At 36.3% G+C, this 17,709-nt stretch overlaps 1 protein-coding gene across 1 annotated transcript; it reads right to left on the bottom strand.

The window, feature by feature from the left end:
• Positions 1–11,757: 11,757 nt before the first annotated feature.
• Positions 11,758–12,405, bottom strand: LOC132559786 (uncharacterized). The gene has a single exon (XM_060224413.1). It carries the CDS (start codon positions 12,403–12,405, stop codon positions 11,758–11,760), a length of 648 nt encoding a protein of 215 aa, XP_060080396.1.
• Positions 12,406–17,709: the final 5,304 nt, after the last annotated feature.

The raw sequence follows: 17,709 nt of genomic DNA, 5'->3' as shown, positions 1-17,709 counted from the left end.
CACTAACATAGATAAAATTAAGGCGATATGTTGACGAAGTTTTGGTTATCTTAAACAGGTACTGACGTTGATGAAAATGTGCTTAAATGTCGACGATTTTTCGTTTTTCCTTTAACTTGCACTAACATAGATAAAATTAAGGCGATATGTTGACGAAGTTTTGGTTATCTTAAACAGGTACTGACGTTCGTTAAACTGTTGTGAAATGCTTACGCAGAGGAGATGATGTACAGTCGACGATCAACAATCTAAAATTATCACGATTCCCACGGGACCCGCCAAGCTCTAGTCAAAGACTGCATATCTCTGCAGTCACTTCCCGGAAGGTATCGCCCTGTCGATTGAACAAACATCCGTTGATCGTAATAATGTCATATGGTTGTGTTCGCAAGGCTCTGTTTTGTCTAGACACGAATATATACATACCCTTGTTGTATTTTTCCGCGGAATTTTGTCATATTATTGCAAAATATTTATAAATATGTAAGAGATAACACCATCATCTCGTTTCATTCAACAGGGTTGAACGACTTGTCTACCACAATAATGCTATGTTGAAATAAGTATTTAAGTTGTGCTCAGCAATATTCTACAAGGGTGTTTTGATGGAACTGAAGCATGTAATGTATTTTATGGTGAAGGTCTTAGAGTACAAGGTGAACAACACATATCTGTATGCAAGCTTCATCTTTGAATAATCCCACTAAATTTGACGAGTGCAGTTTAAACGAAATCCAACACATTTTAGTGTGTATTCCACCAGGTAGAATCAGTAATATGTATTTAAAAATACAATAAACAACGTGTTTCTGGTACTTTTTTTTTCTTGTCATACAGGTTATTATGACATCAGAGTTTATGTAGTGTAATGACGTCACACATATATTTTGCATTGTGACATAACAATGGAGCTGGTAAATGGTGCAACGCCGCAATGGCAAGCTAGTGTCCATTTTCTACCAAATGTTGTACTGCATGATCGATCACGTGATAAAAAACTGAAATTTTCTTATTTATTTTAGCTAGATACAGGCTCGACAAAATTAAAAATCTCTTAGACTTGGCTGTTTATTCAAACTTCAGATGATGAATCGTGTATGCTTCTATACATTTTCCTTGCCATCTGCCTGATTAGAATCGTTTATGAAATGTAAAGCTTTTCTTTGATGCCTAAGATCATATGAATTGGTTCCAACTGACTGTTACTTTTCAGCCACAACTCAATAATAAATCAATCGGCATATTTTGAATATTAATTAGGGAGATTTCATTTTTCATTTGGTTTCGAGGGAAATCATTAACACCTTCGGCTAACACCTCCTTCTCCAGAAATCAATTATAAATGACGTCATTTACTGTAGTCAATTTTGCTACGCTTTGTTTATCACTTGGTAATAGATATGCGAGAATATGTGGCCCCCATCGTCCCTGTTTAGTTTAGTGGGGCTTCCTTGATCAGCCGTCTGAAAAAGTTGTTTTACTTGTCGACTATTTCGGAATTTTCCAAGTCTATGTTACCATCTTGTGTATGTTTGGTCTATAATCTGTTTACCATCTCGTCACACTATTTTCGACCTTAGTGTACATAGAATTTCAGTACAGTCGAATATGTTAGTTGATTACTTACCATCCAATACACTTTGTACATCGGTGCTAGAACACTCCATATTGGTCATTTGTCTGATGAAGGTGACCGTGTAGCCATCGAGTCATCACACTCTATTCTATTCAATTCTAACGTCATGTAGGAATGTTATCATAATCCTATGTCCCACATACAGGAAAAACAATCCCCCTTGTTTTGCTAAAGATACATCTCCACTTGCTGATTAACATTCAGTTATATAAACAACTGACATAATGTATCACAAACAAGGAGACCATATGCTGTACATCACACAACACACAGCCATACCTGTGATATCACACAACACACAGCCATACCAGTGACATCACACAACACACAGCCATACCTGTGACATCACACAACACACAGTCATACCTGTGACATTACACAACACACAGTCATACCTGTGACATCACACAACACACAGCCTTACGTGTGACACTACACAACACACAACCATACCTATGACATAACACAACACACAGCCATACCTGTGACATCACACAACAAACAGCCATACGTGTGACATCACACAGCACACAACCATACCTGGGACATCACACAACACACAACCATACCAGTGATATCACACAACACACAGCCATACCTGTGACATAACACAACACACAGCCATACCTGTGACATCACACAACAAACAGCCATACGTGTGACATCACACAGCACACAGCCATACCTGTGACATCACACAACATACAGCCTTACGTGTGACACCACACAACACACAACCATACCTATGACATAACACAACACACAGCCATACCTGTGACATCACACAACTAACAGCCATACGTGTGACATCACACAGCACACAGCCATACGTGTGACATCACACAACACACAACCATACCTGGGACATCACACAACACACAACCATACCAGTGATATCACACAACACACAGCCATACCTGTGACATCACACAACACACAGCCATACCTGTGACATCACACAGCACACAGCCATACCTGTGACATCACACAACATACAGCCTTACGTGTGACACCACACAACAACACACTGACATAACACAACACACAGCCATACCTGTGACATCACACAACTAACAGCCATACGTGTGACATCACACAACACACAACCATACCTGCGACATCACACAACATACAATCATACCTGTGACATCACACAACAAACAGCCATACGTGTGACATCACACAACACACAACCATACCTGGGACATAACACAACACACAACCATACCAGTGATATCACACAACACACAGCCATACCTGTGACATCACACAACACACAGCCATACCTGTGACATCACACAACACACAGCCATACCTGTGACATCACACAACACACAGCCATACCTGTGACATCACACATCTCATACATCCCCTTATATGTTACATCATATAACACGCTCAGGCATGTCTGAGATATATATGGACACAACTTATCATTGATTCAAATCTCAAACGAAAGACATTATGCTATTCTGAGGAATCGCTGCCTCTTTATTGGCCGTCTGATTACTCAAACAACGAGAAGAGCATCACCACTGACCAATTTTAGTGACTGCGTAGAATAGACGCCATGTCTATTGTGTACAGTAGTCTACATATTTTATCTATAACTACCTACTGTCAAAATTAACTTTCTTATGCATATGGTTTTAAAATAGAATCCAGACAAGGAGCAAGTGCAATATGTTTGATTGTATATGTACATTTGTGTAATGTGTTTCGTTAAAAACAAATTATTGCAGTTAGCAGACAGGATGTGATACACTGTCGTTAAAAAAACTATTGCAGACATGGTGAACGACACACAGAGAAAAAGGAAGGCGAAAATGAAAAGAAAATTAACGAACAGGTCCATGCTCCAGAATAAGAAACAAAAACAAATTAAGGTTTAGAAAACTCTATCAGTAATCAAACGTATAGACTTAACGGCGAACCATTATCGCATACTTGCAATGCTACCAATCCGGAAAAAAAACCATTAGACAGAATGTCGTAAACATATTCTTGTAGTGGACGGGAACACATCAGGTATGCGGAACGTTCTATTACTACAAAAAAAAACGGTCAGGATATATATAGGGATTAAAGACAAGTTTTTTTAATGGCGTAAAACCCCGGTGTTTGTCTCCTGTTTACGGCATACATCTTTGTTCTGTAGTTTAAAATATTGCGCTGGTGCATGGTGAAACAGCTTTTTAAGCAATGTCTTAAAACATCTATAAATTACTCACTTTGATTTTTATTTGTCTGTATCGTCCGTGTCCCAATGTAGAGACAAAACTCTAACCTTTCAAACCAATAATCTGTTTAACATTTTCAAATCAATAGTGTATTTGACCTTGGTCGTTCTATCTTAGAGAAAAAACCGATTGTTAATAAGATTACACGTTGACAACACTTGTAAAACCGTATACGGAATTGTCACGTCACGACTTCAGCGTCTCATCACCGAGAACAGTGATACAATCACATACACAGTTTACACAATGTTCTGGCATTATACATCAAATCGATGTCATACAATGCCGTCAGATGGACGGATTAAATATTCAATAGGCAAAAACGAAACGATGATACAAATCTGGTGTTTTATGAAATAATCTTTGTTATTGTTTCAATGTACTCTCCTCATTCCTGATTCGTTCCCATTTTTTTTTTTTTTTTTTTATGAAACAATTCGTCTGCGACACATAATTTACCAGAAATTGTTTCTTGTTTTTCTTCTCGTAACGGAGTTATTTTTTCTTCCTTATTGCTTTCATTATGATGAAATTGTTATGTTACTCCGCACTAAATTTCCGATGAATACAGTAAAGAATCCTATAATGTCTGGATGGGTGTTTTACACGTATCTGTGTTACATACAGCCACATGATTTTGTTGCTCTATAAGTGTAGGCGATAACTAGACAATTGATACACACACATATATATATATATATATACATGTCATTAACGCGAAGCCTTCGCTGGTTGAGAAGCATACTTAGTCATATCTTACTGTCCATATATTGAACATTAGAGTGATAAATGGTCGACGTATGATGTATGCAATGCTTAAGAAACACAAACACTTCTACTGAAGTAGTATATCCGGTTTACTGTCAGCAAAAAACGCATACATGTAAATGTACGTGCACTCGCTTTGAAAAAAAAACTGTTCTAAATGAAATACCTAATTGTCATATATTTCACGTAAAATTCTCTAGTGTGAGATTTAAGTATGATTGTTTAAAAGTTCAAGTCACGTGTAAATACAATAGATACGATCCTAACAATTATCTACTTGTGTAAAAAAAACATGTATGTTACTGCGGAAACATACCGCTTTCATGTCCTCCCAACAGTGTCGACGGTTTACTTAAATGTGTGTAAAACGTCATATGTTATTGCGGAAACACACCGCTTTCATGTCCTACCAACAGTGTCGACGGTCTAATAAAACGTGTGTAAAACGTCATATGATATTGCGGAAACACACCGCTTTCATGTCCTACCAACGGTGTCGACGGTTTACTTAAATGTGTGTAAAACGTCATATGTTATTGCGGAAACCCAACGCTTTCATGTCCTACCAACAGTGTCGACGGTCTAATAAAACGTTTGTAAAACGTCATATGTTATTGCGGAAACACACCGCTTTCATGTCGTACCAACAGTGTTGACGGTCTACTAAAACGTGTGTAAAACGTCATATGTTATTGCGGAAACACACCGCTTTCATGTCCTATCAACGGTGTCGACGGTTTACTAAAATGTGTGTAAAACGTCATATGTTATTGCGGAAACACGCCGGTTCCTTTGCTACCAAAAGTGTCGATGGCCACTAAAATGTGTGTAAAACGTCATATGTTATTGCGGAAACACACCGCTTTCATGTCCTACCAACGGTGTCGACGGTTTACTAAAATGTGTGTAAAACGTCATATGTTATTGCGGTAACACACCGCTTTCATGTCCTACCAACGGTGTCGACGGTTTACTTAAATGTGTGTAAAACGTCATATGTTATTGCGGAAACACACCGCTTTCATGCCCTACCAACAGTGTCGACAGTCTAATAAAACGTGTGTAAAACGTCATATGTTATCGCGGAAACACACCGCTTTCATGTCCTATCAACAGTGTTGACGGTCTACTAAAACGTGTGTAAAACGTCATATGTTATTGCGGAAACACACCGCTTTCATGTCCTACCAACGGTGTCAACGGTTTACTAAAATGTGTGTAAAACGTCATATGTTATTGCGGAAACACGCCGGTTCCTATCCTACCAAAAGTGTCGATGGCCACTAAAATATGTGTAAAACGTCATATGTTATTGCGGAAACACGCCGGTTCCTGTCCTGCCAACGGTGTCGACGGTTTACTAAAATGTGTGTAAAACGTCATGTGTTATTGCGGGAACACGCCGGTTTATGTCGTACCAACAGTGTTGACGGTCTACTAAAACGTGTGTAAAACGTCATATGTTATTGCGGAAACACACCGCTTTCATGTCCTACCAACGGTGTCGACGGTTTACTAAAATGTGTGTAAAACGTCATATGTTATTGCGGAAACACGCCGGTTCCTATCCTACCAAAAGTGTCGATGGCCACTAAAATGTGTGTAAAACGTCATATGTTATTGCGGAAACACACCGCTTTCATGTCCTACCAACAGTGTCGACGGTTTACTAAAATGTGTGTAAAACGTCATATGTTATTGCGGAAACACACCGCTTTCATGTCCTACCAACGGTGTCGAAGGTTTACTTAAATGTGTGTAAAACGTCATATGTTATCGCGGAAACACACCGCTTTCATGTCCTATCAACAGTGTTGACGGTCTACTAAAACGTGTGTAAAACGTCATATGTTATTGCGGAAACACACCGCTTTCATGTCCTACCAACGGTGTCAACGGTTTACTAAAATGTGTGTAAAACGTCATATGTTATTGTGTAAACACGCCGGTTCCTATCCTACCAAAAGTTACGATGGCCACTAAAATATGTGTAAAACGTCATGTGTTATTGCGGGAACACGCCGGTTCCTGTCTTACCAACAGTGTCGACGGTTTACTAAAACGTGTGTAAAACGTCATATGTTATTGCGGAAACACACCACTGTTGTGTCCTACCAACAGTGTCGAAGTTCTACTGAAACGTGTGTAAAACGTCACGAAGTTAATTCAGAAAATCAGTATGTCATTCTTGATAACGATTTAGAAATCGATGAAAATTTCGCATTCATATGTCTAGTCGAATGAAGACATACATGAACAGTAAATTGACGAGTTTGTCAAGCATCTATACATTTATAAAATACCCATGTTACATTAAAAGAGGGACAGATCAATATTCTCAACATTTACTTCTGCAATTATATAAACACTGCACTTAATTATGTCGCATTTAGCTTGTCTCAGCGCAGCTTAGGAAGGTATATCGATTTTGCATGCGATATGGGGATTCAAATTAATGATTGTTTTTCGAAATTCCTCCTAGAAATCTCTCTTGTTAGGCTGTTAATACATCGATTACTCTTACTTAAAGATATGTAGACGTCTATCCCTTTAATCAAACACATTAATCGCGATTTACGGTGCTAGTGTGCTCCAAAAAAAAATGACCTAAGTCCCATGAAGTGTATTCCAAAAGCCAGCGAATGCATGAAATTCGTTATACATTTCAGAAGATGTCCGGTATGGCAATTATAAGAATATGAACGCAAGTGGATCTGTGTCACTATCGCGTCTTATATCTCACCTGAAAAGACATTAGACAGTAGAAAGGATATAGTATTTTAATAACAATATGTGTTTCAGGAAATCCTGTACTCGTTACATTTATTGAAATGCTTTTGTTTATAATGCGCCACAGTGAATCCTGCAACGGTTTATTTGAGACCAAAATCCGAAATTTATATCAGCAAAATTAAACGAAATAAAATAACTCCAGGCTGATACAGTTGCTAACTTCTACAAGCATATAGAATGCTATACTGACACCAGTTTAGGTATTCGTACATATATAAAGAACGTATATGCAGTTTTTATATTAAAAAAAAAAGTGCTGTGTTTATTTAAAGATATCTGATGACAGTATATCAAAGGAATCGAGGGGTAGTATTTCAATATTACATGTACAAATCACTCGCTCAGTGTTACAAACATAATTAAGAAAGCATTTCAACATGTTCTAGTATTTATTACAAGTCCTGATATCATAATTGTAAAGGAAAGAAGGCGAAGGGAAAAAGAAGGGAGACAGGATAAGCAGAGGAGAAAGACAGGAAGGGGAAGTTTTGCATGAAATAATAGAAAATTGAATGTCTGCTAGGTTGTGGTCCTCAGGTAGTTACGATGAGTGGAAATGTTGATTTGTATAGACATGTTTGGTTAGTTACGGTTATGTAACAATTATAATTTACAATCGTCATGCTTGGTTAGGTAAGGTTTAGTAAATTTGTACTTTGCAATAGTCATGTTTAGTGAGGTAGGTTTAGGAAATATGTAGTTTGTAATAGTCATGCTTGGTTAGTTACGGTTATTTTAACAAATGTAACTTACAATCGTCATGCATGGTTAGGTAGGTGTAGGAAAGATGTAGTTTGTAATAGTCATGCTTGGTTAGTTACGGTTATTTTAACAAATGTAGTTTACAATCGTCATGCTTGGTTAGGTAGGTGTAGGAAAGATGTAGTTTGTAATAGTCATGCTTGGTTAGTTACGGTTATGTAACAAATGTAGCTTACAATCGTCATGCATGGTTAGGTAGGTGTAGGAAATGTGTAGTTTGTAATAGTCATGCTTGGTTAGTTACGGTGTGTGATAATGCTGTTAACAATAGTCATGCTTCGTTAGTTATGATACGTTAAATAAATATTTTTTTATGATAGTCTTGTTTTGTAAAGTACACGATGAAAACTATGTAATTACAATAGTCATGGATTGTTTACAATCCCCAGTGAAATAGCAACATGTCTGGATTCCATCGTCGGTTCGGAAAATTGTCTGAATCCTGAAGACTTTATCCAAAAATCCATAAGCACAAGACTGTAAGAGAGCTAACATAGACTGCAATAATCATGTATTAGAGTAGTTCCAATTTATGAAATAAAAGTCTGCGTTTCTGATGCAGAGTTTCAATTCACGTGGAAATAATGTTTATAAGAGTTACCCCGATCTGGTCGGTATTGATTTTTGACCCCGTGCCTAAAAAAATAGTACCATCTTGATCTTTCGTGTTGGACTTTGCAGCCTCGGAATGCTTACAAATTCAACGCTTGGGAGCTGATGAACACAGTCTAGTAAACAATTACGGACAAGTTCGATACCAAATTAGTATTGATTCGGCATTAGTGCTGCGTGACCACCGGTCATCTCGGACATTTTCGCGCTGAGAAAGATATCGTATAAACATATACAGTTTGTATGGTCAGTAGTATCCGAATTAACGTAATAGGTGTGAGTAAAAAGTCTGATACTTTACCCAAGGATTCGTCGGAAAGCTTACATTGCACAAACAGATCAATGGACCAGTATATTCTATAAATAAAACAAGCAAGGATACAATAGGTATACTATATGCTATCGCTTGTTTTTACTAGCGATATTTGTTTGTTTGTTTGTTTGGTTTTTTTTTTATTTTGTTTGTTTTTGTTTTTTCTGGTAACTATTTCACGTGATAACTTTCTGCATTGTTCCATCATCATTATTTCGATGATTATTTATCAGTTATATACTGTTTATTTGTTTGTTTATTTATTTGTTTGTTTTTTCTAAAGACGACCTTTATTTCCCAGGAATATGGTAGACTTATAGGCAGTCAAATCTAACCAATGAAAAAAAAATCCACGTTGATCTCTTTGAAGAAAAAAACACTAAAGATTCTGCCATATCATCATGTAAACTCACATGGCTTAATTTCCGCCGATACGCTTCAGCTGGTTTAAATGGAAACAAAGTATTTACCTGATTTCAACAACATTAATATGTACGTCTATTCAGCAGTCTGTGATAAAATCCAAAGGTTTCTCATCAAATGGTTTTTATCGTTATAAGTATAAACTTAAATCCCAGTCAACACAAACATATTTTTGTAAATGTCTAAATTCGTTCAGCAGATAAATTTGAAAAATCGTATTTCATGCGTTGTCTATAACGTTGTTTGTTTGATCATATTTCAAACGACAGACGATGGCACTAATGTTTTTGTTTTCGTTATTTATTTATCAAGAAAGTCAGTGGCGTCACACAAGGGACAAGACAATTATTAAGAGGACAACATTAATTTCATCTACATCGGCCCCACGAATGTCTGGAAAACTTGGACATTTTCCACTATTCTTTGTCATTTGTCTGGAAACATGGACATCGCCATTCTCCTTTGTCATTTGTCTACTGCCAGACACTTGCCCCTGGAGGTTTTGCCACACTTATAAATCATATAAGTTGTTTTAAAACATTGAAAAGATATGTAATTTCTCAGTCGGGCAAGAGATTATGTTCTTCATTTCGTCGCGTTATTTCCAACAGATTTTTAGTTTAGTCGTGCGTTTACAAGTGTAAAAATAACACAAGTCTAGATTATACAGTCACGTTGAGATGTGATTTATTGTCCATCCATTAAAATGTCATTCCTACATTTTTATAGTAAAAATAACGTGTCTGAATCCTTATGTAAATGTCACAGTGTTGTGTCAATGTTATATACTAACAAAGATATCATAATATAGTACCGATGTTATAACCATACATAAAAGTCACAATATGATATTGATGTTATATCTTCACATAAAGTCACAGTATAATATGAATGTTTTATGCTTGCTATCAAATGCCAACTCAATACTTTAAAAATAGAAATAGCATTTAAACACGCTTTTATATTAGAATTTCATTTCCATATCCAGACTACTAGATAAAGTAAGCATAACCTTTCAGTTGAAACTTAATCTCTTATCCTTACAGATGTATTGTGATCCATTGTCCTTACAGTAAAATGTAATTTCTATATCCTGACGGTAAGATATCATTCATATATCCTGACAGTTAGATTTCATCGACATATCCTGACAATTAGATGTCATTGACATATCCTGACAGTTAGATGTCATTGACATATCCTGACAGTTAGATTTCAGTGACATATCCTGACAGTTAGATTTCATTGACATATCATGTCAGTTAAATTTCATCGACATATACTGACAGTTAGATTTCACTGACATATCCTGACAGTTAGATTTCATTGACATATCCTGACAGTTAGATTTCACTGACATATCCTGACAGTTAGATGTCATTGACATATCTGACAGTTAGATGTCATTGACATATACTGACAGTTAGATTTCACAGACATATCCTGACAGTTAGTTGACATTGACATATCCTGTCAGTTAGATTTCATTGACATATCCTGACAGTTAGATTTCACTGACATATCCTGACAGTAAGATGTCATTGACATATCCTGACAGTTAGATTTCAGTGACATATCCTGACATTTAGATGTCATTGACATATCCTGACAGTTAGATTTCATTGACATATCATGACAGTTAGATGACATTGACATATCCTGACAGTTAGATGTTATTGACATATCCTGACAGTTAGATGACATTGACATATCCTGACAGTTAGATGTTATTGACATATCCTGTCAGTTAGATGTCATTGACATATCTGACAGTTAGATGCCATTGACATATCCTGACAGTTAGATTTCATTGACATATCCTGACAGTTAGATTTCATTGACATATCCTGACAGTGAGATGTCATTGACATATCCTGACAGTTAGATTTCATTGACATATCTGACAGTTAGATGTCATTGACATATCCTGACAGTTAGATGTCATTGACATATCTGACAGTTAGATGCCATTGACATATCCTGACAGTTAGATTTCATTCACATATCCTGACAGTTAGATTTCACTGACATATCCTGACAGTTAGATTTTATTGACATATCCAGACAGTTAGATTTCACTGACATATCCTGACAGTTAGATGTCATTGACATATCCTGACAGTTATATGTCACTGACATATCCTGACAATTAGATTTCACTGACATATCCTGACAGTTAGATTTCAGTGACAAAGTCTGACAGTTAGATTTCATTGACATATCTGACAGTTAGATGTCATTGACATATCCTGACAGTTAGATTTCACTGACATATCCTGACAGTTAGATTTCATTGACATATCCAGACAGTTAGATTTCCCTGGCATATCCTGACAGTTAGATGTCATTGACATATCGTGACAGTTAGATGTTACTGACATATCCTGACAGTTAGATTTCATTGACATATCCTGAAAGTTAGATTTTATTGACATATCCTGACAATTAGATTTCACTGACATATCCTGACAGTTATATTTCAGTGACAAAGTCTGACAGTTAGATTCCACTGACATATCCTGACAGTTAGATGTCATTGACATATCCTGACAGTTAGATTTCGCTGACATATCCAGACAGTTAGATTTCATTGACATATCCTGACAGTTATATTTCACTGACATATCCTGACAGTTAAATTTCGCTGACATATCCTGACAGTTAGATTTCATTGACATATCCTGACAGTTAGATTTCATTGACATATCCTGACAGTTAGATTTCACTGACATATCCTGGCAGTTAGATTTCACTGACATGTCCTGACAGTTAGATTTCATTGGCATATCCTGACAGTTAGATTTCACTGACATATCCTGACAGACACTTATCATGTCTATATCCTTGAAGTTAGACATTATTCAATAATCGTTACAGTTATACCACGGTTCCCATATATCTTCTGTCTCCTCAGACAGTATAGCAGTTCAAACAGCCTACTACGCGATACCCAATACAAAATCGTTTTTATTACATAATTGTGTATGACAGTAGAAAGTATGACGAAATTAAAATAGCAATTCCAACGTAACCTGTATAGATCACGTGACCGTTTAGCCGTACGATATTGTTTTGTCTCACTCTGCTAACTCTGCTTTACACCGTAATTACCTCGAGATTATCCTTCAGACTTACGTGAGCACGAAAAGAAGACATCCTGACTTGTTTGAGAATAAAACTGCCGTCTTGTTATTTTTGTGTTTGTTAAAATTCTGGTGTAATTCTGAGTAGCATCAATAATCAATAGTCTTTAGGAGTTTCAATAATGACTATTTAATAACCAGAAAACGACAGACAGCACCTGATTAAAATTACAAGACCTTTTGAATTCTGCATATTGCAGTATAACTTCCCACAAACGAATTTAAAATGTCATTTTTCCACATGAGTGTGGATGTAACGCAATATTTCAAATTTTGAAATCACACAATATAATCAAATTGCTCGAAACAAGCGGAGGTTCTGTTGTTGAGAACTTGATGTAATAAAGCAAGATACTTATATTTGTTTAACTGCTCTGAAAAAAAAATCTTGAAAACAAATTTGAAAACATCGCTTATGTATTTAATTTACACATCAATACTCTGACTATGGACTGATGGGTAGGTTTGTTTTTGTTCACCATTTACATAAAATGTTGGGATTTCAATTGATGACAGATGGTGTTAGATAGGAATGAGTAATGTTTCATATGTAGAAACATGAGCACTGACGCGTTCTGCAGTGTCGACGTTACTTAACAATAGCTTTCCGATATAACCTCTAAAATAATTCACATTTTCGTACAAATTAAACAGTTTTAAGTGACTCGTTTGATCTGTATGCCAAATAAATACACTAATTTATATCCTGTAACATTAAAGACGTTGATTGTTTTACAGATGGAATTTAATTTCTATCATTATAAATTGCATTAATAAAATACAATAAGATTTTATACCCGTGCAACAAATTAATTTTGTACGATAAATATTTTATAATCAAGCTTGTTAACACGCTTGTTTTAGCTTATTCATTGCTAAATACCGTATACACAGAGGCAGTGTTTAAAGCATATCTACATTTAAATGTACATACTAAAAACAAAAAATACCCAAAATAAGGAACGAATTTAGTTGTACGTACTATATATAAATTGAATGATGTGTTATGACCTTGATAAGATATATTTAGGTTTTAATTAATTTTACTTGATGCTTCTATACGAAAATATAGGCCAACTGACATGTTAAGTTAATAATTTTCCTCTGGATCCGAAATAGATATCCCGCATCGATAAGCAGAATGCTACAGTGTGGATTTGGGTTTATATATAACGACTCGTGTACAGTGTATATGAATTGATATTTGAGATGATATACGTTTTAGTGCCAGACTTTCTGTTTCCTCTGCAGACAATGTCTAACTTCCTGGTACATCAGTGAACGATGTCCATCTTTCCTAGTACATCAGTTCAGTGAACAATGTCTAACTTCCTGGAATATCAGTGAACGATGTCCCGACTTCCTGGTACATCAGTGAACGATGTCCGAATTCCTGGTACATCAGTGAACGATGTCCGACTTCCTAGTACATCAGTGAACGATGTCCGACTTTCTGGTACATCAGTGAACGATGTCCATCTTTCCTAGTACATCAGTTCAGTGAACAATGTCTAACTTCCTGGTACATCAGTGAACGATGTCCATCTTTCCTAGTACATCAGTTCAGTGAACAATGTCTAACTTCCTGGAATATCAGTGAACGATGTCCCGACTTCCTGGTACATCAGTGAACGATGTCCGAATTCCTGGTACATCAGTGAACGATGTCCGACTTCCTAGTACATCAGTGAACGATGTCCGACTTTCTGGTACATCAGTGAACGATGTCCGACACCATGGTACATTAGTGAACGATGTCCGACATCATGGTACATCAGTGAACGATAACGGACTTCCTGGTACATCAGTGAACGATGTCCGACTTTCTGGTACATCAGTGAACGATGTCCGACATCATGGTACATTAGTGAACGATGTCCGACATCCTGGTACATCAGTGAACGATAACCGACTTTCTAGTACATCTGTGAACGATGTCCGACATCATGGTACATCAGTGAACGATGTCCACTTTCCTGGTACATTAGTGAACGATGTCCACTTTCCTGGTACATTAGTGAACGATGTCCAACATCCTGGTACATCAGTGAACGATGTCCGGCTTTTTGTGGTATGAGCTGACCAAGCTTGTAGCATAAAATTCCATAGTGTCCGACAACTTTGATCGGCTTTGGGATGTCGCCTGACCCCACCCCCCACCACCCCCCTCCCGCAAAACTCACGAATATAAAAAATAAGAAGTCAAGTCATGTCATTTTAGTCCAAATTGTCAGCTGTTTTGAAGTTAAGGTTTGTTTATTTTGCCATGTATGATACCTGTGATTTGTGACATATCCATAATTAATACCTTTATATTCTGTACAGAAGTTAACAGACACTAATCGCACTAGTGTATGCCTAGCTGTAGTTCCCATTTGACGAGTTGATTATTGGAAACCGAAATAAGGAGACGTAAATGAAGAATCGTTTACTTCCGAAAGTAATTCTAATTTGACTTGAAGTTACAAAATGGTTACATTTACTTTTTTGTTTTGATAAAATCAGCATTTGTGGAATATATATATGTAATTTGTTATTGAAATAAGGAGTTTGAATCAGAGGAGATATTTCTGAAAAAAATCTTCCAGATTCTTGAATCAGTTTATTTCCATGAAAGGCTAACGTCTCTCACTGGAAACACTACAAAATGCAACTTTTTACGATCATAGTATCAACTCATCAATTAGGAACCAACTTTTGTTGTGTGATATGAAATGATGTATAGTGTTTCAAAAATTCTTTATTTGCTGTTGGTATAATCATCTTTACGAAAGATGTCGAACTATTGACAGTATGCAGGCAGTTTAAATTTCAGGCTAATTATCCATTCTAATTTAAAACCAGTAACGACATCTTGCACTTAACCTCTGTTTGATCTACAGCCTTCACTCCCTAGACGAGATATCACCGTGACGGAGAATGCATAAAGCGATTGTGTTTTCTATAAATTTGAATCCTCTTGTTTACGGCTGCATTTATAAATGTCTTCATTAAGTTTTCAAAATATGTGTATCGATTTATTAAGTACGTACTGTTTTCGAGGCAGCGTTAGTTATAGTTCCAATTTCGCCTATAAGTCCTTAAGGTGAAATTAAGGCTTAAAGATAAAGGTGAAATGTGAGCAATGTTTTAGGGTGAATCTAAGACCTGAATAAGACAAAGGTTCAATTCAGACAGTACTGTTAATTATTATTTGAGAATTAAATTTAATTATCGAATACATTGTGCACACATGTAACTATCGCTGACAGATATTGGATCTATTTATGTTTTAAGTAAACCATTTACGTATACCAAAGCTTCGGTTTGACGAGGCGATAAAACTTCTATGTAGTCATTTTTGTAGTAGCTCTATCGACTGGAATAACACGTAACACTCACTTCCCACACAAACTCTGTACACACTGGCGGTAAATAATAGCTAGTACTTACGTAAAATATGGAGTTCATAGGTAACTTTGATATATATATATATAGATAAAACAACACAGTGCTCACAAATATAAACCCCGAAAAATCCAACGCGGAGGTCTACATATCGTTTTGCTGGTTTGAGTACGTGTTCCTATTGTCTTTGGTATAAATAGTGTACACCACATACTCTCTAAATATATGTTTTTGTTTACTCCATATTTGGAATGCTTGAAGAAATGAAATTTAAACTCATCATGAAAACCAAATATATACAAGACGCTGTTTATATTTTGTTGCCAACACAACAAACAGCACGTGAGAGTTCCACAAATACAATCCATGAAAACACGTGTGTTCTGTGTAAGCATTTCAAACCGTGTGCAACCAAGTATTGATCCGTTATATCTGCTTTCTACCACGGTATGAAACCCAAACTTATCTTTGTTTGTAGACTTGTTTGGAAATTCGATAATTAATTTGTTAAATCACTACAAAAAAAGAACCTACTACAGAATCATACAGATAAATACAGATTCATAACATTTCTGCTACACAAATTTCCCAACCACATCGCCCGATCTATCGGCAACGACATTTATATTTATGGTTTGGTGATATCAGAAGTCAATATTTTCAAAATGCCATGACAGCGGTCACTTTACACTATGTCCAGTAAGAATTAGCCGTATTTATTCTCGTGCTTAAAAAGCTGTTTTTATATCTTAAATGGGTATAATAGCGCACGTTTTACACGTGATATGACTGTTTTGTTCCTAATCCCCCAAACACTAGTCTGGACAACATTTCCATTACACTAATTCAAAAGAGCTTGTACTACCCAGACACGTCAATACGCCAAATCAGCGCCTACTTCATAGACTCATGTAAAACCTGATTCAATACAAGCGTACTGATGGTCTGCTTCCGGTGGTGGATTAGACTGAAGCCACGTGATTACACGACACACGTGATAAAAACAAGATGGTGTTTAATCCATCAGTATTTACAGAGAAAGGTAGCTTCTTGTTATAGATCACGCATCCCATCTCAGCTACAAATACTAGGTCGTATATACTTGAAAGTGTAAACTCAAAGTAAATCATATTGAATCTCAAGTACATTTTTACCGATTTGTAGGGAGACACTTTGATATCATCTCCATTATTTTACGTTGTTAAAAAGTACTACCTAAGATAGCTTTAGCACAATGTTGCATGCTTACATCGTTTTGTTCCCTGTGTATTTTAGTATTAACAGCTATGGTGTTTGTATAAAACACTGCTTGGTTCTAATTCTCATTATTTTCGAGGTGAAGATCAACACATATGAGAATTTTCAGATATATTACATTGGACATATAGCTACAAGTCACGACATTTGTTGTGCAAACAAATACATCATTTGTTTACATTGATCATCGATGCTGACTCTCATTCGTGTTGTACAGTTAAAATACATCGTTTATACTTTTATACACAAAAGATACAAAGCCTTTTGTACAGTATAGCCTCAAAATTGTACTTTCGGTACATCTCGGAATTATATAGTTTTAGATTAATGTACTAGAGGCGGAAGTAGGATTGCGTGAGAGCAGGACTATATCTA

The sequence above is a fragment of the Ylistrum balloti genome, unplaced genomic scaffold (genome assembly GCF_031769215.1).
Source record: "Ylistrum balloti isolate Yb309-2 unplaced genomic scaffold, AGI_CSIRO_Ybal_v1 Utg370964, whole genome shotgun sequence".
NCBI lineage: Eukaryota > Metazoa > Mollusca > Bivalvia > Pectinida > Pectinidae > Ylistrum > Ylistrum balloti.
This window is presented reverse-complemented; position numbering and strand designations above follow the sequence as displayed.